The sequence below is a fragment of the Chrysoperla carnea genome, chromosome 2 (genome assembly GCF_905475395.1).
Source record: "Chrysoperla carnea chromosome 2, inChrCarn1.1, whole genome shotgun sequence".
Taxonomy (NCBI): domain Eukaryota; kingdom Metazoa; phylum Arthropoda; class Insecta; order Neuroptera; family Chrysopidae; genus Chrysoperla; species Chrysoperla carnea.
Window position 1 is genome coordinate 25626123 of NC_058338.1, and position 23377 is coordinate 25649499.

At 28.6% G+C, this 23377-nt stretch overlaps 3 protein-coding genes across 3 annotated transcripts in view; all 3 read right to left on the reverse strand.

Moving 5' to 3' along the window:
- The window catches only part of LOC123294175 (roundabout homolog 2-like), a 560947-nt gene that overhangs the window by 222157 nt on the left and 315413 nt on the right, over positions 1-23377 (reverse strand). The gene's annotated exons all lie outside the window — the stretch shown is intronic.
- On the reverse strand, positions 18050-18707 carry LOC123294177. Its single transcript, XM_044875284.1, has 2 exons — positions 18601-18707; positions 18050-18531 (listed from the first exon to the last, which is right to left on the reverse strand). The coding sequence occupies exons 1-2, from the start codon at positions 18620-18622 to the stop codon at positions 18137-18139; spliced, it is 417 nt and encodes a 138-aa protein (XP_044731219.1). The 5' UTR covers positions 18623-18707; the 3' UTR covers positions 18050-18136.
- On the reverse strand, positions 19947-20620 carry LOC123294178. Its single transcript, XM_044875285.1, has 2 exons — positions 20544-20620; positions 19947-20477 (listed from the first exon to the last, which is right to left on the reverse strand). Exons 1-2 carry the CDS (start codon positions 20563-20565, stop codon positions 20104-20106), a joined length of 396 nt encoding a protein of 131 aa, XP_044731220.1. The 5' UTR covers positions 20566-20620; the 3' UTR covers positions 19947-20103.

The window sequence follows — 23377 nt, forward strand, 5'->3', positions numbered from 1 at the left end:
CAATTGTTCTCAAATCATGTTTTGTTAAATAAATTGATGATTGTCGTATTTAATTTTTAAAATGTAATTGGTTTTTGTTCATTTTCCAACACTTCTAATCCAATCCAAGCTACATACAAATATCAAATCTGATTTTCTATATAGATAATTCAGAGGTTTTAGTTGGTCGTATATCGAACGACAATAGCTAAACAGTGTTAGTTGGTGTTATAAGATAAATTTCAAATGTGGTTACTCTTTTTTGTTTTCTTTTTAGAAAACAGAGCAAACATTGCTAGAAGGAGGTTACTGGTGCTTTTTTTCGAACAATAGTTATATCCTTTTCATACAGTTTTAATTATTTTTTCGTCTTTTGTTCAATTGTCTCTTAAAATTGTTATTTGGTTTAGTGACAGCATTATTTTTAAATCTTTAAGAAAATTCCACACATGACATATTGTTTTTTTTTTCTTATATTTTACTTAAAAGATGAGAAGTAAAAAAAAAATCATTTTGTTCGATAAAACTGATGACCATTGTTCAAACATCCTTACCATTAAAGATTTGCGAGACGGGCAAGGAACATGATGCTTTTTCGAGTACTAGAAGAAAGATGTTTGCATTTGTGATTAAATTTTGTCCTTATTAAGACAACAAAAGATCAATAGTAATTTTAAGCGAATAGAAAAAAAAAAGGACAGAACTTCATGAGCACCGCATTTTCGATGTCGTATATAAGATCATCGGAAGAGTACTTTTGTCGGACAAAATATTTTACTGTTTAATAATTATAAATGTTATCGAGTGGTGATAGCGTCCGATAAATATTGCTGCGGTTTTTCAAACCGATAGCTTATATATGACGTCATGGCTCATTTAAGAATGCAGCGCTTTCGAAAGAAATCGTTAAGAGAAGTTTGGTAGACTCACCAAAAAGAAGCAACTCACGAAATTTAAAGTATGTATTAATCATTTTACAAAGCACTCTTTCTGTTTATTATTAAAGTTTTGTCTAATTATATAAGTGCTTTTTTGTAAGTAATCTATATACTTTTAAAAAGGCACAGCCTCTAATATTATTCCTTGTAAAGTACATTCTTTTAAAATTAGTTGTGCGGTATCTGTTATGACACCGTCTAATGACATAAACATCCTAGAAAATATATTGAAGTCGATTTTTTTTTTGCTAAAAAGTATGTTTTTTTTTTCATAGAGTAAATATGAAACACAACAGATATGTAAATACAAACATATCAGATACCTTATTTGATTTATTGTAACATTGAAAATCATAAAGTATCGTGATATAATGCGATTGATGTATGTATTACATATTCATGTTGAAAAACTATCCCCATATCCTATATTGTATGCAGATATATACGTGTTACTTTACCGTACCGAATATACTCATAGGTCAATTATTTAATCAAAGCGCATAATAGTTTCATTAAAATTCCTATTTGTAATATGCAATTTTTGCTGTATATAACTTCAACTAAGTCATAATTATATTGTTAAGATTTTAATCAAGCAAAAAACATTTTGTTAACACGATTAGACATTGTAATAGCTTGAAAAAGTTTTATTAATCAACCTACTATACGACAAAGTCTGCTTAATTAAAAAGTTTAGTAAGTTTATATTATGGTAAAATTAAAATGCTTGAATTCAGCAATTCGAAAAACGAATGATTGTTGTTTTTAGAATTGAATCAGTCTCAATCTCTACAAAAATTCACTTCTGTTATTTTCTGCTTTTTAATTACTACATCAGTTTTTATACCCTGTATATGTAATATTTCTATATCAAGATATACTAAGTTTAGTCCCAAATTTGTAACGCTTAAAAATATTGATGCTACCAACAAAATTTTAGTACAGGTGTTCATAAAATCACTTAAAGAATCCATTTCCGGTTATCTGTCTGTCCGTCTGCCCGTCTGTGAACACGATAACTCAAAAACAAAAAGAGATATCAAGCTCGAATTTAATATAAAGTGTGGCGAAGTTCGTAAATGAGCAATATAGGTAAATTGCGTCTTGGGTCTGTAGGACCTATCTTGTAAACCGTTAGAGATAGAACAAAAGTTAAAAAATTATTTATATTTTTTTGTAAACATCATTGTTTACCCGTGAGGGTGCAAATTAGGACAAAATTTTTGTCTCCATTTTCTCCAAAACTATAAAAGATATTACAATTAATGGGCTGTATTTTTTGGCCTATAGTTTTTGTAAAAATTTTTTTTTTCACTTCATAACGACATATAGATTATCGTATATGTATAAATTTGAAACTCGCAACACGTTTGTACACTTCGTATCCACAATGGGTGAATTCGGCTATTACGAATAACATATATATTCTAAGCAATATTAACAAAAACTATATTCTATATTAAAACAAAATGTGCAAATTTCAAATTTGAAACATCACGCATTGTTTATAATTTATGTTTATGTATTAAATTTTTTGTTGAATGCAATGCATATGTATAGACAATCTGTTACTACCAATCAAAGTTATGATTATAATATTGACGTTGCTATGAGTGATATATATATTTGAATGTTGGTATTTTATATCTCGATTGTCACAATTCATTTTTTATTAAAAAGTAAACTAAAGTGGCTCAGTTGTAGGTTCAAATATCGCTATCGCAACCCAAAAGTATTTTTAATAATTTCGATGGTGTTGTGCAATAGTAGACAATCTTGGGTGACATATGCGTGAAAGACAGACACAATATACTTGTGGACTTATGGAGTAAAATAGGACTTATGGAATTAAGGTCTTAGAAACGGCATAAGGTCGGTCTTTACCTATAGATAACCAGATGAGACATATTTTTTTATGAAATTTTATTGATTCTTAAACATGCCTATCATAGTTTTCTATCGAAAAGTGTTCATGGCTATTTTTAATTTAATTAATTTTTCCCATGAACGGTTGTTTTTCCCGCAAGCCTATACTATTAATTTTATAACGATAATAATGCTATAGGCCTATTTGAAAAAAACTGGTCAACTGGCTCAACTGGTTATCAAATGGGTGAAGATCGATCTTATACCATCCCTTGTATTATTAGTGTGTCCCACATAAACAGCCTCGGCAACCAAACCTCGATAGCAGAAAAAATTACCTTAGATTTCGTAGAGTTTTTCCAATGTAATATCTCTGTATCTTACGTCCACGATATCATTAGAGTATTTAATAAATTCAAATACTTTTATTTCATTATTAATATGGTATTTCGAGAAAAGTGAAACAGCAAACAAATCAGACGGGTGGGTAATGGCTAGTGTAAGAAAATTTTAAGATCTCGGCCAAGTAGTGTAGATTTAAATATCGATTTTAGGTGTGGTCGTAATCGAAAAATCTAATCGTTGTTATAACATTTAAATTAATTACATTTTAATGAATCCATAAAATTTTTTCGTAATCCTACATTTATCCATTGGGATAATAAAAAGAATTCATTTTACTTAAATATAATCATTATAATATTTTCTTCCGTAAATGGATATGAGATGCTGCATAGAGACAATTTTTAAATCAACTTCATATAAATTCGTTTTAGTTAACAATTAAAAGTGCAAAAAAAAACATACAAGGTGTTCAAAGAGGATTTGGCTAGGAACGAAAATAATTCTTGTATTAAGATTAGTAATATTTGATCAGATTATATACAGATAAATGAATAAACAATGATTGGACAGTGTGTGCGGAATATAAAAAACGATGCCAGGAAGAAACCTTGGGTAAGTGCTGCCTACCATACAAATTATCTGTATATTGTGAGCTATGTTTCCCCATTTACAACTTTTGTAGTTAGATGTCACGACAGGCATCTCCTTTGTACATGATAAAAAAAAAAAGATCTACATTTTCTCAGAAAAATTTCTTTGAATATGTATATATTCTAATACTTTCTTAATGGTTATTTGCTCGGTTCAACATGAATTGAGATTTTGATATCCCATCAGTGGCAAAACTACCGAAAGTTAGCAATTTTTTAATATCTACGTTTTGTAGCATGTCACAAAGTAAAAAATAAACAGTTTTAAAAGAAATATATAGGTAAAATTTAAATTGAAAAAGGCAATTTTCCTAGAAATATTAAATTTAAATTAATGGTACCTGTCTAATAAATCGAAAAAAATGCAACCTTCTTTTGGCAGTAAATATATACCCCAATACCATATGGATATAAAAAATACCTTCTTCATTTCTCTCTAATCAAATGTAAAACCATGTAAAATTAGGGTATATAAAATTTTTTTCAGCCTGACTGATACTTTTTCGCTGTACCAATGGTAAATTTTATTTAAAATCAGAAAGACTATCCTATTAAAAAGTATCAATTAACAGGCTTTAATTTACATCGATTTTGTTCAGGATTCTTTACATTGTCAAGTCCATCGGTAGCATCCGGTATACATACCAAACATTACAGCAATTAGGTCACTAGAATATGGGGAATATTACATATCTGTATACATATATAAAACTTAATTAAAAACTAACATTACACATTTACTGAGTAGGTACAGTTTTGTATGTATAGTTAAGATCTAAAATTAATTGCATCCCAAAAGTGTACGACGAGTATTTCTGAATGTGGAACACTATTTTAAAATATAATGTTTATGTTATCGTATAAAATGAAATTAGAATTATATAACAAAAATTTTTACCGAAAATTTAGAATGAATATAAAATTAAAATTCATAGATCGTTGTACCTTTACCAAATTAAAAACAAAGACTACCGTGCTTTAGCCATCCCTTCTCTTATCCCTACATTTCCCCCCTTTTGTTCTCAATTTTGTGGGTTTTATTTTTTAAATAATATATTACTTTTTATAGGTAAAAATTGATGATAAGAAACGTTTAAACTCTTTTAAGCTACCCATTGCCAAGAAGACCAATTTTGAACCTTACAATTTTCCTTAACTACCTATATTTCGATAATAGTCAAATCGACAATCAGATTGAAATTAATTTATCTAAGATTTACAAATACTGGTTCAAAGTAAGATTATCTCCTATGAATGTAAGAATATAAAGAAAGTTTGTAATAAATGTTTAACATTCATTTACAGAAAATTGAAACTTATGCCTGTTTCTACACATAAAATTACAGAAGTTTCCTAATATTAATAATATTAATAATAATAATAATAATTGTTATTATTATGTAACTTAAAGAACTTTCAATTTGTTGGTTGGTATGATATAAAATAGTAAAACTATGCCAAATAATTTATTATATATATATATACACTCAAACACTACAAACCAGCCATATTTAACGAAACAATATTGTAAAACTTTGTTAAATTACAAGCATTATTATTTGTTGCATATACGTACAAGTGTTCTATATACGTAAAACTACGTGCTGTTTAAAGTACATCACATATCACTTCCATTGCATTAATTATTTTTGAATTTTTAATAAATTATAAGTGCTTCACTTCTTGGCTCACAAAATAATTTTTCTCAAATGGTCTTTACAAGTTAATCTTTTGAGTTGATTAAAATATTTTCTTAATTTTTTGTTCCTGAAGATAGTTTTAGCTGAAAAGTCAACCGAGTCTCTAAAAATTGTATCTTTTTTCAGAAGCTACTATGTGTCTAAATATCTTTCTTCGTTTAAGTTACCGTGTACCAAAGCTTGAAGGACAAACACTGTCATTTCATACACACTGAGATGGTATTTTTTATTGGCGTGAAATCATTATTCACACCCCGAAACGTAAACACTTCAATTTTGAGAACTCTGATGACATCTATTTATGATTCAACTGAATAATTTCAGCGTCATAGCTCTCAGTAACGTCTTTCTTTTTAACCAAGCGCGTTGATCGAAGCAAAATGTCTCGACTGTATTTGTTGTAGTAAATTTTGTTTGTTAATGTATTATCTAAATAAAAATTAATCTTATTTTGTTCTTTAAATAAAGTGACATTTTTAACTTCCTGTTCATATTCTTTCTCCCGTTTTTCCATAATCTTCTTAACTTAAATAACTGCAAAGAACACAAATATCATGTAAGTACTGATTTCCAATTTACTAAAAATGGTTTCATAAAATTTTTAAGCAATTATTCTTTTTACGAAATCGGGTTTAATTCTTTCTTTATGCACGATATTTCGTGTAAAGACAAACCTGCAAGCTTTAATTGTGCTCAAGAAATATGTTGGGCACTTTTAATAATAGCTCAATTCCCAGTGAGTGTTTCAACTTTCTCTAGTATCATAATTTATTTTACATCATTACCTTTTACTGTCCAAATACTATTTTAATTCGTAATATACACTACACATTGGTTAGGTTAGGTTCTATTGGCTGTCCACGAAGGGCACACTTAGGCTATAGAGCCCATTGTGATACCATGGTGTTTTATCACCTTTCCGCTGATAACTTCATTTATCAGCTCCTCAATTTCAGAGGCTGAGTGCACCTCCTTCATGCACATACCATGCACTATACCAGCCCATCACAACTATTATTTAAATTAATTATGTTGCGACGGCGGGAATCGAACCCGCTACCCTAAGTGTAGCGCGGACGGAATTGGTTACGCCTTAACCAACTGAGCAAATAGGGCGACTGAAAAGCGTATAGATTTAGATTGAATTTTCTTCATTGTTATCATGTTCTTTGATAATCCATGTATCTCTAAGTATTTAATGGTAGTAAAATAAGTTAGAGTAATAAACAATAGAGAAGTACGTAGCCATATAGTCATAGTCATAGTTTGGAATTTACAAGTAGTAAGTAATATACAATAACGAATAACAATAACAGTAATAATAATAACATATATTAAGATGATAACATTTTATGATAACAAGGATATTTAGTATTAATTATAGCTGCCCAAAATGTTTATTAATTATTGTTTTGTTTACTTGGTTTGGTTAAAAGTTCTGATATTACTTGGTTACAATTCCCTGCATGTAAAACAAGCATGTTATATTTATTATAGTTACAACTTACAACTGTTTATTTCTTGCGATTTTGAAGAAAATTGTTCTATTCACCCTATGTACATATTAATAAAATATATGATTTGAAAACATGTATAAATCTGTTATAAATCTTAGAGAATAGTAAAATTGAAAAGATTCCTGAAATAATAAGCCGTCTCCCACACGACACTCACAAACGCCCTTAAATGTAGAGTATTTTGTTAAATCTAAAATCTGATTCGTATCAGATCAACTAGGCACATTGTAGAAAATTTTGAGGGTATCGAGCTACAAATACTGGATTTCCAATATAAATAAACTGATTTTTGAATTTATTTTCATTAGATTAAGAAAAACAAATGGATATCTGTTAATTTTCAACTTAAAGCCGAAAAAAGTTGGTAGATTGTGCATAATCAAGCCGCAAAAGAATTTCTAGAGATGTGTTTATCAAAGATATCATATGTTGATGGAAAACTCTGAGAAATCTTTCTTTATATTAAGCTTATTGGTGACACAAGATCAGTGGCTTGAATGAGGAAATTTTAAGAAAAAGCAATCCTAAATGGAGGTAGGAGCACACTTATGGTATAAAAGGACAGATATATGTTCAGCGTATAATTGTAGGCGTTCCTTATCTCAGTTCAAAGTGCCTCTATTGCACTGGCTAGAAGGCAGGCTCGCTGAACGTTTCGACCCACCAGTGCTTCACTATGTGACCAGCATTATATTATATCCTCTGCGATCCCAAGCTACTTTTTAAGTTCACAACGAATATACATTGGGAAGCTCAAAATTGTTCTTATTACATCGTTTTTCTCGGCTATACACTTATTCATTCAATTTTTCAGTCATTTTTTGGGAAACAATAATCATATATACAGAGCCAAATTGACCAAAAGGGAAACTACTGAAGTTTTAATTTTTAAATTTCTACTTTCGATAAGATAATACTTACTTCAGAAAAATTTTTAATAACGCTTATATGCCACCAGCTTTTCCTTTCTCTTTTTTATATAAATTTGGGCAAACATATTTTTTCAAAAAACCTTGTTCAAATATTTCTATACTTTCTATGACATCACGTGTTATCCATTGAAAATTTTTTTATAATATATAAGTTAGAATTGTCGACCCTCTCTAAAAGATGATTAATTAATAAAATTTAAACAATTTATCAATTGAAACAAATAAGTTGCATGTGCATTGAATAAAATAAATAACGCAGATAGATACAGGACAGGAACATTGTTACAAATAAAATCATTTATTTTATTTCAGGGTTAACACGTACAACAATAAACTGGTTGATTATATTTTATTTTATAGAGTTCATTTTAGTATTCGTAGTACAGGTATTAAAATTGATGTTGTTCATAAAATTAGATATCAAGCAGGTACCTTTTAACAACAATATGAATTTTATATGATTCTATAAATGTAGATATAAATGAATTGTGAATACAATAGATGAATATACATCGAAATAATGTTATCGAAGATGGTTCGTTATTATAAATCTGATCAAATATAGATCTTATTACAAATGAAAAAGACAATTGACTTTATTGTTGAAATACCCTGTATAGACAGTGTTGATTACTCTATCACATTACACATACATACATGTCACACATATGTAACTGATATCCCTACATACTATACAATTTGTGCATAATTTGCGTTCTCACGGTTAACCAGTAATGTTTACGAAAAAATTTTTCAAACAAAAGTTGTTTAATTTTTTATAAGATATATTTTTTACATTTAAACTTTTGTTCTATCTCTAACGGTTTACAAGATGATCCTGAGAACCCAAGACCCAATTGACCTAAGTTGTTCATTTACGAACTCGAGCACACTTTTTACGTTCTTAGAACGCTATAAAAATTTCAGCTTGATATCTCTTTTCGTTTTTGAGTAATCTTGATGACAGACGGACAGACAGACGATAGACAGACAGACAGATAACCGGAAATGCACTAATAAGGTGATTTTATGAACACCTATACCAAAATTTTGTTCATAGTATCAATATTTTTAAGCGTTAAAAACTTGGGACTAAACTTAGTATATCTTGGTATATTTCATATACTTGATATATTAAGTAATCCTGCAGATTAATTGCAGTGGCCGACAAGCAAACATATAGTCCAGGTGATGCAGAGGAATTTAATACCATCCCAAAATACCTTCCATTTTTCTTCATGTTTCAATTAAAGATTGAAATTAATTCAGTCAATTGTTTATTTTCACTTGTTTTATTTCAATTCTTATTAAATATATCCAGTGCTTAAATATTATTATTTTTAATTAAGCATAAAATCGAATACAATTTACTAAAAAAAACTTTCAATTCAAGAACAAGACGAAATGATCGAACACTTTTGCAAGTCTAGAAAACAATCTGGGAGAAGTGTTGCCAACTTAGAACTAGATGGTGATATCTTCAAAGAATATAAGTAGAGTTCATAAATATTCATTAATCGATTTTATTTTTTCTGGAATTTGTAAAATGTAACTAAGATTTTAACTACGAACCGCCTTTGACAATACACCATCATAACTCATTCTACAATCAAAGAGAACTAGTTGAAATTTGGTATCAGTCACAGAATGCTACCAGCATTAATACTAAAAACTCTGCATACATGGAGTTGGATGCTCTTTTATATTATCATGTTATCTGATTATGGGAGTTTTGACTTTAAAAGCTTTGCATACTACAAACGTTTTGAAGTAATATTTAGTGAATCAGAGTGATATTCATATATAATAATTTTGTATGCTTTGATAAACATTGTAGTAATTTTCAAATAAATTTAATAGATTGTAACATAAACGATAAGACGGCAGCCGACTAATGGGAAATCCATAAATTACGTCACACCAATTTTACGATTTTTACGATTTTTAACCTCCTTCTTCCCACTTGTCACTCAAAAACTATTCGACCAGTCATGAAATGCAACTGATTTTTGTACTTTTTGGATCAAAATTACCATATATTCTGAGTTTTATCGAAATTGGATATAAAAAATCTCGATTTTTTTGAAATTTTTTTAAAGGGTACCCCTTTTATAAAATCGAGAAAAATGCAAAAAATATTTATGTTTTGGTAATTTGAAAATGTTAAATGGTTTAAACGTGGGTTCATTTATCTACCAGATATGTCTTTGAGAGTCAATAATAAAGAGAAAACTGCATTTAAAAACTTTTATTTAAATTATTTATTTAATTAATTGGATGTCCGCCATCTAGTAGTGAATATAAAAACGAAAATATGTATGCACTATGGATACAGTCTGAATTAATCTATATATTTATAGACTATTTCTAAGTTGATTAAATTGTAATGGTCGATATAAATTGTTTTTAATAATCCGAATATTTTCAATTTGATATTTTATTGTATTTTTAATGAATCATTTCTAGCAAATGTTTTGTTTGTGGGTTTTCAGTTACAGATTATCCCTATATTAATCCATCCAATATAAATTCAAATGAATAGTCAGTCGAAACAAATAAAAACCACTAAAATCTATTTCAGTATATTAAAACGATGAATTCAGTAAAATTACCATACTGAACAGAAAATAGTCTTCGAATATACATAGAATTAAATTAGAATTGATAAAGAAACAACATAGAGACACACACACATCCTTTCAATACATATCTTTGTTTAAATATTATTATGATGATATTAGTTTTAGTATATTGAAATAAACTCATATATATATGTGTGTAGTTCCGGATACCATATAAGACGTCTTCTAGAATATGGTATTTACCACATCAACATATTGTAGTATATTCCATTGTATGTATATAGGGTAGAGTATTGTGCCTTGATGGCAATATACGTGGGATGCATCATGGTAGAACTAAACAAGGTATGCTCTTATGCAGGTAGGAGTAGGATGGGGACATTCTATCACTCTCTTGCACGGTACCCAGTCACCGCTATATTGCTTACTTTTTTTTATAGTGTAGGCGCTGAGTAGGTTTTGTATGAATTTGCAGGTCCTACCAAACAGGGAGTGTCTTTCGACGTATTTTGACCCGTTGATCCGAATTTTTAGATTGCTCATCGCTCAAAAAAACCGCTGGGGGAAAGTTTGTTATAAACAAATTAATTGTTCATACGGCCATAGCTCATAAGCTATTGAAAATTTAGGCAAATCATTTCGTACCATTTTATTCTACATGAAAAACCAGATATGTTCTTTTTTATTCGTCTTTGTAGGACCAATAGAATCGGAGATTTGGTTAAAATTGTAAACAAAAATGATATTGCATAAGGTCTGCACGAAGCGCTTGGTTTGGAATGGCCGTATATTGGCCTATTAATAATTTTTTTTTTGGTACTTAAACTCATTTTAAAGGTATGAGTCTATATGTTTATTTTTTTCACATAAAAATATGTTTTATCAAAATAACAACGAAGCTAGCACGATTAAGGGTGTTAAGTTTTATAATTTATCCGGCCAACTATTAGTTTATGACCAAGTACTAGTCAACTGAATCATATTGACCAAACACTAGTCAACTGAAGGAAGCCGATTGGCTGAAGCCAATGACACTACAATTTGACAGATACTCTGAACAGTATAAATTGTAGGTACACGAAAACATCAATGAGTTACATAAAAGTAATTACGATTAGCTAATTCATACTGATGATGACTCCTTGATAGTCGAAATATGTTTTTATAAAATACAAAAAACTGATATAGGAAATTGGGGCAAAAATCAAAATTAGTCAGAGAAAAAAGCTTACAGGCCTGTCAGACTATCAATAACATATGTTCTACTATGTTGTTCCTTAGATTGAACTTCGGAACCTTCGGGGAACCATGCTCTATTGATGTCTTCCTTTATAGATCACATCTTTATAAGACATAAACATAATTTTATTAGGTATTTAATATTTTAATTGTCAAAGAAATACATAAAGGCTGTAAAGGCTGTAAAAAAAAAAATAATTGCAAATTGTGATCAAAGGTACAACAACAGTTTCCTATACCGTATTATATGTTGTATGTCTATATGTGCGTGATAAACGCACGTAAACATAAATCCATTCTCAATCCAGACATCATTACACATTCATTTGTGATCGTTACTACCTCATTTTCAGTAGACAGAATTCAAATGTTAGGTAATAATAATATTAAGTTTGCCATATTTATTATAATGATTGTTGGGTATATATAATATAATATTATAATGTTGTAAATATATTTATATAAATTTAAATCACGTTTCAAAACTAAATATAAATTGTCTTTAAATGTATATAATAAAAGAAAATTTACCACACATATGTGTTTGGGTTGGGTGTGCGACGAATTCTTTACGTTAGGGTACCGTACATTATTGACTTTATAATTTAGAGAGGAATTATTGAGACGGATCAAAAAACTTTAATAAAAACTTCCAATATATATTCATGTTTTATTAAGAAGTTTTTGGTATTCCTTCCTTTAAAGCCTAAATGTGAATTGAACAGCGCAGCGTCTTGTAGTAGTTGAGACAACTAACGGGGGCATTTTCCATTTTAATTCAAGTGTATCGGGTAGACAAGAACCATTCAACCTACGGAAGTACACGAACTGAACCGAAAATATGCGAAGATAATAAATACTTCCACAAAAAAAAGGTCACAATCTTTGAAGAGTTTGAAAAAAGTAATTTTTATAACCTGTAGATTGGTTGAAAAATCTGAACTATTCATAATTCGAAAATGGATAAAATTATTTGAAGATATAAAAAGTTTCAACCACATGTAGCATTTGAAAAATAAAAGTTATTTACGTTTTAAATCGGGCGTGACCAAATGTGCATAACGCGAGTGCTGACGGGTTAACAATGTTATCACATTAAAAACATTTATCAATATTGATCAAGTTATAAGCTTTGAAAATCATACCAAAATTAAGAACTGTGCATAAATTTTTTTTTAATAAATAATGGCTTTTATAGTTGATTTCACCTAAACCGTTCAAAGAATCGATATGAATTTTTCGTTCAAAAAAAACACGTTCAAAAGAATGATTAATTGGATAAATTTTTGGGATCATTTTCATTCTTTCGGTATCAAAATTCAATAAAATACATCAACGCTCAATAAAACAACCAAATTTTAGTTCAACTTCTGAGATATTTTCGCAAACAGTCTTCTTTCAGTTTATATGGAATATCTAATACTCAAACTTATTCGAACCTTTTTTATGATTACTTAAATAAATGTTTATTGTTATTACCCTATTTGAGAGTTCAATTTATAGAAAGTGAACTATTAACTTTGGTTAGATAGTTTAAAAATAAAAGAATAAATAAAATTCTGTCTGGTATTTTATATCGACAGTGAATTCGGTCTTGTTTTTCACATCAATCATTTTATTACAATAAGTTTAGCCTGGTGGAATATTATTATGTGAAATATTTCCCATATTTCATATTTTACTCAAAAATATAGACTTATGTACTGTATCAAAGATCAAAGGAAAGATTAGAGTGGTGTTCTAATAAATCTCTTTCATGTATATCAGATTTATTATTTTTGATTTTTTTTAAATGGAAAAAATTGATATCTGATCTGAAAATCGATATCGACAAAATAGGCTGATTTTTGCAAGGAGGAGGTTTTTTGAAGATATTTGCAATAGTATTTCTTCTGTTACCTCAGACGCTTGTGCACTATTATGCTTTTTCCCTCCATATTTAACTAGACGGCGTTATATTAAGAAGATTTTTTGCATACATAATAACAAATTAGTTTTTGATACGCAAACCGAATTGGATTGATCTACAAATATTTTTGCAAATTAAATAGTTCAATCTTTATCCATACACCTTGTACACACATTAGAGGTTTGCTACATAAAACCTATTTCATTTCCTACATAAATTATTTCATGAAGGCCTAAATGGATGACTTCCATATACATCTAAATCCTATAATACATGCCTCTCAGTCCTGTATGTCTATATTTAGTCCTTGTTCTTTGTATGTGTATAATGCATGTACCATTTCCCTTATTCGTATCCTATAATCTATAATATACATATTCATATCTATTGGAATGTGAGCTATGATGTTCCAATATGTGCAAACATTCTCTTCCATTCTATCCTCGTTAAATAATACATCGGATCGAAATGAGTATGCATTACAAAACAATGGTAAATAATAAATCAATCTTTAAACTTTGCACATTTCTAAATTTCATTAGAAAATATTATTCAGATCTCAGAGAGAAGGTTCAATAAGCTCGAATAACTGCAGTAATTCTAGAAAGATTCATCTAAAATTTGTATGGAGCTCCATGTAGGTATTTGACTGGTTTCTGAAAACGACCCGAAATTATAAAATGGTAAATAGGTTTTAAAACCATAATCTATGTAGATATCACAAACCTTGACAATTTCTTCTAGTAAAGACTTGAGGCACTCCGAATCATCCTTAATATTTTTAATTGAACGCATCCAGCTTTACAAATAGTCATATATGAATAACTTATAGAACGGATAAACATATTTTCCACGTTTCAGTACAAGCTGTCCACTTGAAAAACATTTTTATTAAAATTTTCAATTGATAAAATCGATCAAACTCAAAGATGAGAATTGTCTTGTACATATCATAGACCAGCAGTTATACTACAATTAACTATGATAAACTAGAAAAGTAAGTGAATCAATTTTAAGTGTCCATTCACTCTGTATCTGTACATAAATAAATGACAAATTCATATTCAAACAAGTGAAAACAAACAATTGACTGAGTTAATTGTTGAAATACCATGTATAGACAGTATTGATGCGCAATCGTTTGTTTTTTTGACGTCACGTAAATAACAAAAGATATTCACTTTTAAATACACAACACACACACAACTGATATTCCTATATTAATACATACTATAAAATTTGCACATATTTAACGCCCTCGTGAGTAAACAGTGATGTTTACAAAAAAAATGTTTCAAACAAAAGTTTTTTATTTTTTTATAAGGAACATTTTTTACATTTAAACCCAATTGACCTATGATGCTCATTTACGAACTTGACCTCACTTTTTACGTCCTGATAAAAAATAACTTGCCAGTGTAATATTGAATCACTCTGTATACTGTAGTGGAAGTGTGTACAGTTTGGAACATAATTTGGAATGCGTACAAAAAAAAAAGTATTTGAGTTAATTAGGAAATTATGTCAATTTATTTTAAAATTCATCCCTACATGCACACAAACACATACGTACAAACACCATGGACGAACATAACCAACATTTTTTTATGAAGAATACTTGGTGATATGAAATATTTTTATTGTGTATTTTATTAGTATGACACACGAAACTCGTTGAAGAATCGCTACTTTCCTTGATATAACGTAAAGAATTCAAGTTACTTTTCGTACATTTCGTTCACTGTGTCCGAATAAAAATAATTTGCAATCAAAAATCATAACTCAATACTTTTTATTGGAAATTTAAGTATCGCCGATTAAAACATATGATAGAGCTAGCTAGTATCAACTCAGTCGTGAAACTACAATTCTTCGATATTTCGACCGCATAATTCGACTGTATATTTTTTTTAATGTGTTTTACCTCAGAACTTCCGACTGAATGAAGCGATTTTGATGATTCTTTATCTATTTGAAAGCTGATGCTTTCCGTGTGGTCCCATTTTGGTACCAGTTTTGACAACGGCATCCATGAGAAAACCATAAATGTCTTAAATTTGCATTAAGTATGCACGATAAGAGGCCGAATGACTCAATACCACGCCAAGCGATTTCGATGATTCTTTTTTTAATGACAAAATACAAAAAAAAACTAAAAAAAAAAAAGAAAACCGACTTCAAAAGAAAAACTTTTCCACTAAAAGGTAAAATAATAACGATAATATAATGTAGTTAAAATTCTGTCAGAGTTGTTTCCTTGGCTGACACTGACTCCAAAAATCACAATAATTTTAACTACATTATATTATCGTTATTTTTTTACCTTTTAGTGCATATTAATTTGTTTTGGAAAAGTTTTCCTTTTGAGGTCGGTATTCTTTTTGTTAAAAAAAATAAAATTATTTTTTATTATATTAATTATTTATTGCAATATAGTTATTAATTAATACTAATTACTGTTAATAATAATAGTTATTACAATTAATTTAGAAATCAATACACTCGAAAGAAAGTTCTAAAAACATCTTTGTATAAAGAAAAAAATTTTCTCGATTTGCGTTCTAAAAATTTCTATATTCAAAATATTCTATTGATAAATTTCTAGCCATATTTCAATAACATTGTCTTCATCATAGTTATTTTTCCATATGAAAGACTAGACACCGTACATTGAACTATAAAGTTCTTCATAAGTGTCATATTCGGAAAAAGTGTCGAAGGTGTCCCCACGTAGGTATGCACATAAGAGGTATGTTTGTAATGCGTATATAAAAAAAATTTTTAAGAGTAAAAAATTTAATTAAATGCTTATGATATATTTTGACAAGTATTTCTCATGTTTAAAAATATGATTGTTATTTTTGAATTTATATTTGTGTATTTTAAACTAGGGGGAAAAGAAATATTTTTTATTATTTTTAATATTTTACATTTTGCTTAGCTCTTATTGTAAAAAATTGTCACAAATGTCGATAGTGTCTCAGACCACCCGTACCATCAATTTTAAAAGTGAAATCTAGTGAATGATGGAAAAGTCAGTATTTGGGTGCAATGATATAAATAATGTGAATATAGAATCCGAATTTAAAATAAAATAAATCATTTTAAAAGAACCTCACCACCTAGAAAGAAAACGTTCATAAGCGAAGCTTAAATCTTCAAAAAATAAGACACAGGTTCTATGATTTTATGATTGGAGATAAAAAACTTTTTCGATTTTTTGCAATTTTTTTAAGGGGTACTTTAAGGGGTACCTTTGAAAAAATCGAGAAAAACGCAAAAAAATTTTTGTTCGGGAATTCGATGAAACTCGGTGGATGGGGTAATTTTGACCTAAAAAGTATAAAAATCGGATTAATTTAATGATTGGATGCAGAGTTTCTGAGATATCGCAATATTTGGATCAATTTTAGTCTGTATCTCAAAAACTATTCGACCAGTCAACAAATGCACCCGATTTTTGTACTTTTTGGGTCAAAATTACCTTATATACTGAGTTTTATCGAAATTGGAGATAAAAAAATTTTTCGACAATTTTGCAATTTTTTTAAGGGGTACCCCTTTGAAAAAATCGAGGAAAACGCAAAAAAAATTTTTGTCTGGGAATTCGATGAAACTTGGTGGATGAGGTAATTTTGATTCAAAAAGTATAAAAATCAGGTTAATTTAATGATTGGATGCAGAGTTTCTGAGATATCGCAATAATTGGATCGATTTTAGTCCGTATCTTAAAAACTATTCGACCAGTCAACAAATGCACCCGATTTTTGTACTTTTTGGGTCAAAATTACCTTATATACTGAGTTTTATCGAAATTGGAGATAAAAAAATTTTTCGACAATTTTGCAATTTTTTTTAAGGGTCCCCCCCTTTGTAAGAATTGAGAAAATCGGAAAAAAAAATTTTGTTTTGGAATTTGATGAAACTCAGTGGATGGGGTAATTTTGATCCAAAAAGTATAAAAATCAGGTTAATTTAATGTTTGGACCTATAGAAAGTTACAATGTTAGCAATTTTTTTGAAAACAATTGATCTCAAACACTGGAGACCAAGGAGTGCTAATATCAAGTTTCCCCTGTCGTGGTTAGAAGGAAACGTAAGTCAGGATCTGTCCCAATCGGTTATCAAACAAAAGAGTCTTAAACACTCAAAATACCTCTTACAAGTGACTTATTAATGAATAACACCCCATCAGGCTAAATCGTTCTAATTCGATTAAAAAACAAAACAAATTAAAATGATAAACATTTTTTATTTACTGACTGAATTAACAATGGTTGGTGTGATATGTTAAAAAATACATTTTTGTGGATAATTATAAATAAAAATTATCATTTATACGGTTGTTGTGTTTTTAAGCATTTTTATTTTATAAAGGACAATTCACGGTGACGTATTTTTGTGTTATTTTTTATAAATACAAATCCTATTACTCAAAATCAAACTCATAAAGTCGAATTCATATGATTTTTCATAAGTTCATCTTACATTTCTAGACTTAATTAATGTATCCCTCATCAGCCGTTTAACTTGTGGATTTTCTATATATTTGATTTCTTGTTCAGCTTTCTCAACGCATCGTCGTAATCTTGGACAATCTTCTGAATTAGCAAAACAATAATTAGTCATATTAATTATTTTATCTATTATCTCTGTATCGTTTCTTTGGCTCTTTTTTCGTGTCCAAAATGTTTCTTCTCGGATTATTTTTACCATGGTATCACGAATTCTATTAGTTGGATCATTTGGTGCTTTGTATTCTTTATTAAGATGATGAAAAATTGAAATATAACGATTTATGAGGGGAATCTTTGTGTGATGGGGAGAACCATTGATTTTACTATGTTGCAGTTTTGACAATACAAATGTTGTGGCTATAAAACATATTAAAACAATAAAATTGGAAATAAAAAAAAGGTATTTAATTGTAATATTAATCTTACGTGTTCCTTTAATGAATGACATGTTTTTTTAATGATGGAAAATGAAGTCTTATCACCGAAAATTTTGAATGTGAAATCATCTGTCAAATTTGAACATAAGTTTAATTTCCATCGCAACCAATTCTTTTGAATCACTACGATCGTTGAAAATACTTGGTAAACATTTTGTTCTGAATCAAAGATATGTTAGTCCAATAATATTCGACAAAAAAAGTAAGCTGCATCGAATTTTTTTATGTCAACGAATACCTTTAGGGCAATATATTAAATTGCAATTAACGCACACACGAGAAGGAAAGCAAGATAATTATATTTATATGTGCCTTCAGTATTTATAAAGTAGTGATTTTTAATTATTTTTCTTAGGTTTTCTGGAATACCGGTTTTCTTTTTAATCATATCCAGTGATATACCGTCATGCATCATTTTACAAGTATTTGAGAAAAACCATTAGTCGACGACAAACATTCACTGATTTCTATTCGCACCGTGCGTGAATTTTATTGGAGGCGTTTCCATGGTAACGCTAAACTACTTTAATTATAGAATTATATGGGTGCATATAATATATAAGTGTATGGATTGCATTTATGACTTGCATTGAAAATTTAATATTATTGTCTCACAAACTTAAATAAAAAATTATGATAATTTACATTTGAAAAATAATGTTTGTGCAATTTGATTTCTTATTTTCACAAATTTTAATGCATTAAGTTTAATTAATTAGTGTTTTCAATAATTTTAATTTGACATTGAAATTAGCCATAACAGCCTCCTTTATCGCCAAAACTTCACTGGAAGCGCTGGCATCGATTTTATTGTACACAACGAATACGTGCCTACACTATTTGTAACAAAATTTTTCGAGTTAAGTTTCAATGAAGTTTATTATCCTACATGAGTTATTCATGCTCAGCTGAATGAAATTATTATTTTTATGCCAATAAAAATTAATTCAATCAAAAGAACAATTAAAATAATACAAAAATTTTATTCACTTACTAAATTAACATCGGAGTGTTGGAAAATGATACAATCTTGTACTGTACAGCATCCATATTTTCATTACTAGATGATGCCTGACCATAGAATGGAAAATATTTTAAATGTAAGCCTTCTTTAAAAAATTCTTGATATGCAAATGTCAAAATAAGTTGAAATGTCCTTTGCAATCAAAAATATCGAAAAAACTGCACATAAGTCTTATATTTAAATTGTTTACCATATTAAACGGTTATGTCCGTCATCTAGTAGTGAAAATAAAAAACGAAAATATGGAGAAAATATTGATGCTTTACAAGAATACGTCACTTTACAACTATGTTTAAAAATTATTTTGGTGCAGAATTTACAATTGAAAAATTATCATCTATACGACTGTTATCTTTATCTGCATTTTTATTTGATAAAGGACAAATTCACGATGATTGATTTTTCGTTATTAATCCTTTTACACGAAATCAAACTATTTCAGTCGAATACTGATGATTTTTCATAAATTCATCTAACATTTCTAGACTTCATTAATGTATCCATCATCATTCGTTTAACTTGCTTATTTTCAATATATTTGGCTTCTCGTTCAGCCATCTCAATGCATCGTCGTAATCTAGGACAATCCTCTGATCGACTAAAACAATATTTAGTCATATTAATTATTTTATCAATTGTCTCTGTATCATGTCTTTGGCTCTTTTTTCGTGTCCAATATGTTTCCTCTCTTATTATTTTTGTCATAGTATCACGAACTCTGTTCGTTGGATCATTTGGTATCGCATATTCTTTATTTAGATGGTGAGATGTTGAAATATTACGCATCATGACAGAATACATGATTTTACCATGTTGCAGATTTGACAATACGGCTGTTGTGGCTGTGAAAAATAACAGTCAAACAGAAAATAGAAATTAAAAAGAAATTGAATTGTAATATTTCTTACATGGTGTTAATATGAATGACATGTTTTTTAAAGATAGAAAATGAAGTCTAAAAATGAAACCATTGAAAATTTCGAATGTAAATCATCTGTCAAATTTTAATATAATTATAATTTCCATCGCAACCAAATTCTTCTGAATACCTGCGGTTGTTAAAATATTCAAGATAACGGAACCTTTGAAACGAATCTAAGATATATATAATCTAGTATTATAGTCCATCGTACTGTCATTAAATCGAAATCCATAGAAATATTACTGTCGGACAATGCCTTTAGTACATTTTCGCTTATCCTCACCCTTCATACTCTTAAAGAAGTGCAGCTAATTATTTACGAAAATTGTGTTTAGGTTTGTTAGTAGCTAATGTATTCCGATTTTTATTTAACTACGGAACTGATTTATATATATAAGAATATAATCCTAGTTTTAGTGCGAAAATATCAATAGCCACAGTTCCCATTGATTAGACTGAAATAAAAAATCAGTATTTTTAAACCAAAAGAAATTTTTAAGTCCGGTCTATTTCATATAATAAAAAAGACAAAAATTACTGAGAAAAGCATTTCCATAACTTTTGTTTAGCTTTCGACATAACATTAACCCAAATAAAAAGTCTGTGATTTTATGACAAGATCTTTAGTCAGAGATCCTTTTTCGTATTTTGTTGTGAGGCAGTCAAAAAGTTTGACAGTGTTTGACCATGAATAAGCCCCGAAGTATAAAGAAACTGGATAATGCATTTTCATTACGTTTAAAAATGAGTCGATGATTAACTGTTTTTTTGGTTTTCAATTCTAATTTTCGAATATTAGCGTGGAAATTATTTTTAAAATCACTATCTCTTTTTTGCACTTTTAAATAGTTGAATTTTCAATTATAACATGAATGTAATAACTATTTTTACTCTGGCATTTTCATTAGGCATTATATTAGGTGCTATAAATCACAGTTGTAGTTATAAAAAATTTCTCTGCGATCTGCAATATATCAATTATATTTAACAAGGAAAATGAATAAATGGAAAATTACGGGCTATTACAGGCTACACAACGAGATAAAACAAACCTTTGAGCTTAATAGCTAAAAAAATTGTCAAATATTTAATATGGTAAAAATGTTAAATCTTTTTATACCATTTAAATATGTAATATATATTAAGGTATACTAAGTTTACTCTCAAGTTTGTAACGCTTAAAAATATTGATGTTACGAACAAAATTTTGGTATAGGTGTTCATAACATCACCTAATTAGTCAATTTTCGGTTCCCAAAAACGAAAAAAGATATCAAGCTGAAAGTTTTACAGCGTACTCAGGTAAATGAGCAACATAGGTTATTCGGGTCTTGGGTCCGTTGCGCTGCGTCTCAAATTTTTGCTGCCTAAGCGTTGTTGCCTGCGTTTCAATGTTTGCCAGGTATTGTATTTGTAACTTACCAAATGGTAGAAAATATATTCTCTTAATTATATTGCCATTTAAAGATTCAATTTAGTCGATAAGTACTATAAAATGTAACAACCACCATATATGGCGTATCCAATGAACATGTACTATCTAACGTCGCGACGCCTCCAATTTAACTAGATATATAAATGCACATTGATGTACAATTTTCTCTCAACTACATCCCAATGGCCCAATCATTAGTGGAAGATGGGTAAGTAGACGCTCATTTATATACATATACTACCAACCTAAATTAGTTTTATCGATTTCAAAATGTATCTAATATATGAAGAACATATACTTTCATGTGATTTGTTGTTTTTAGAATTTAACTTTTTTCATATTTTTTTTTCTCATGAATACTTCATTTTTTTCCGATTTAACTTTATTATAATATATAAATTAATTTTTGCAAATCAAACTTATTCAATCTATGTTAAGTTGTACTATTGTAATATAATGCGGACCGAAAAGAATGCTCCAATCAAAATTTAAATTTATTTTCAAGTGAAACTTTACACATTATGTCTATATTATGGAAACATTTTTCAAATCGTACGTTTTGATAAGAATTATTGGGATAAATAAATTTATTGTAAATGATTTAAATAATTGCTTACATATTTTTTTTTTAAGTTCGAGAGAGTCTTTTTATTGTTGTTATTAAGTACAAGTAAGTTTTATACTGAACAAGCAAAGGAAAACTCGGCCCTCAAAAGTTAATCGATAAAAGAAAATTTACTTTTGTATGTGTCTAAACTTTGAATGTATTTATCTGGACTAACTTATCAGCTTGTTGTTACTAATTAGTTAAATTAAAAATAAAAAATAAAAAATAATTAAAAGTACAAAATGATACGCTCTGATCGCAAAACATAAATAAATAAATAAAAATTTTTGAATAAAAAATGCGTAAACCACAATTTTCAGAGCAGATCATCGAACATTTTTAAATTTTATTGTGAACACCACACTATATTTGTAAAATTATTAATTACTGAAATATTATATATGGATTCTTTCTGTGTAGTTTAACCCCGATGAAATCTATAAAAACAATGGTCAAATTAGACCTCTTTAAATTTTGTGAAGAATAAATATTTTTTATTCTTTTATTACATAAATTTCATTCTATGGCTCTGACATGAAAATATGAAAATACATCATATATGTATAATAAATATTTTCTAGGGTTGCCAAACTTAACGTTTACGGGAAAATGTATTTGATCTTATTTTAATTGCGTAGGTAGAATTATTCATTTAAAAACAATATTCGAGTGATATTTTTAGTTAAGGTATTTCTAGCAGGATATTTGTAATCCTAAACTAAAACTAAGGCAAAATCAACTTTTCGACTGAATTTAACGAGTTTTTTTGTCAAATAGC

Coding starts and splice junctions, on each gene's coding strand:
- LOC123294177 (XM_044875284.1), bottom strand. CDS start 18,622: ATGTCATTCATTAAAGGAACAC. Junction 18,532..18,600: donor GTCATTCATTAAAGGAACAC/GTAAGATTAATA, acceptor TATGTTTTATAG/CCACAACATTTGTATTGTCA.
- LOC123294178 (XM_044875285.1), bottom strand. CDS start 20,565: ATGTCATTCATATTAACACCAT. Junction 20,478..20,543: donor GTCATTCATATTAACACCAT/GTAAGAAATATT, acceptor TATTTTTCACAG/CCACAACAGCCGTATTGTCA.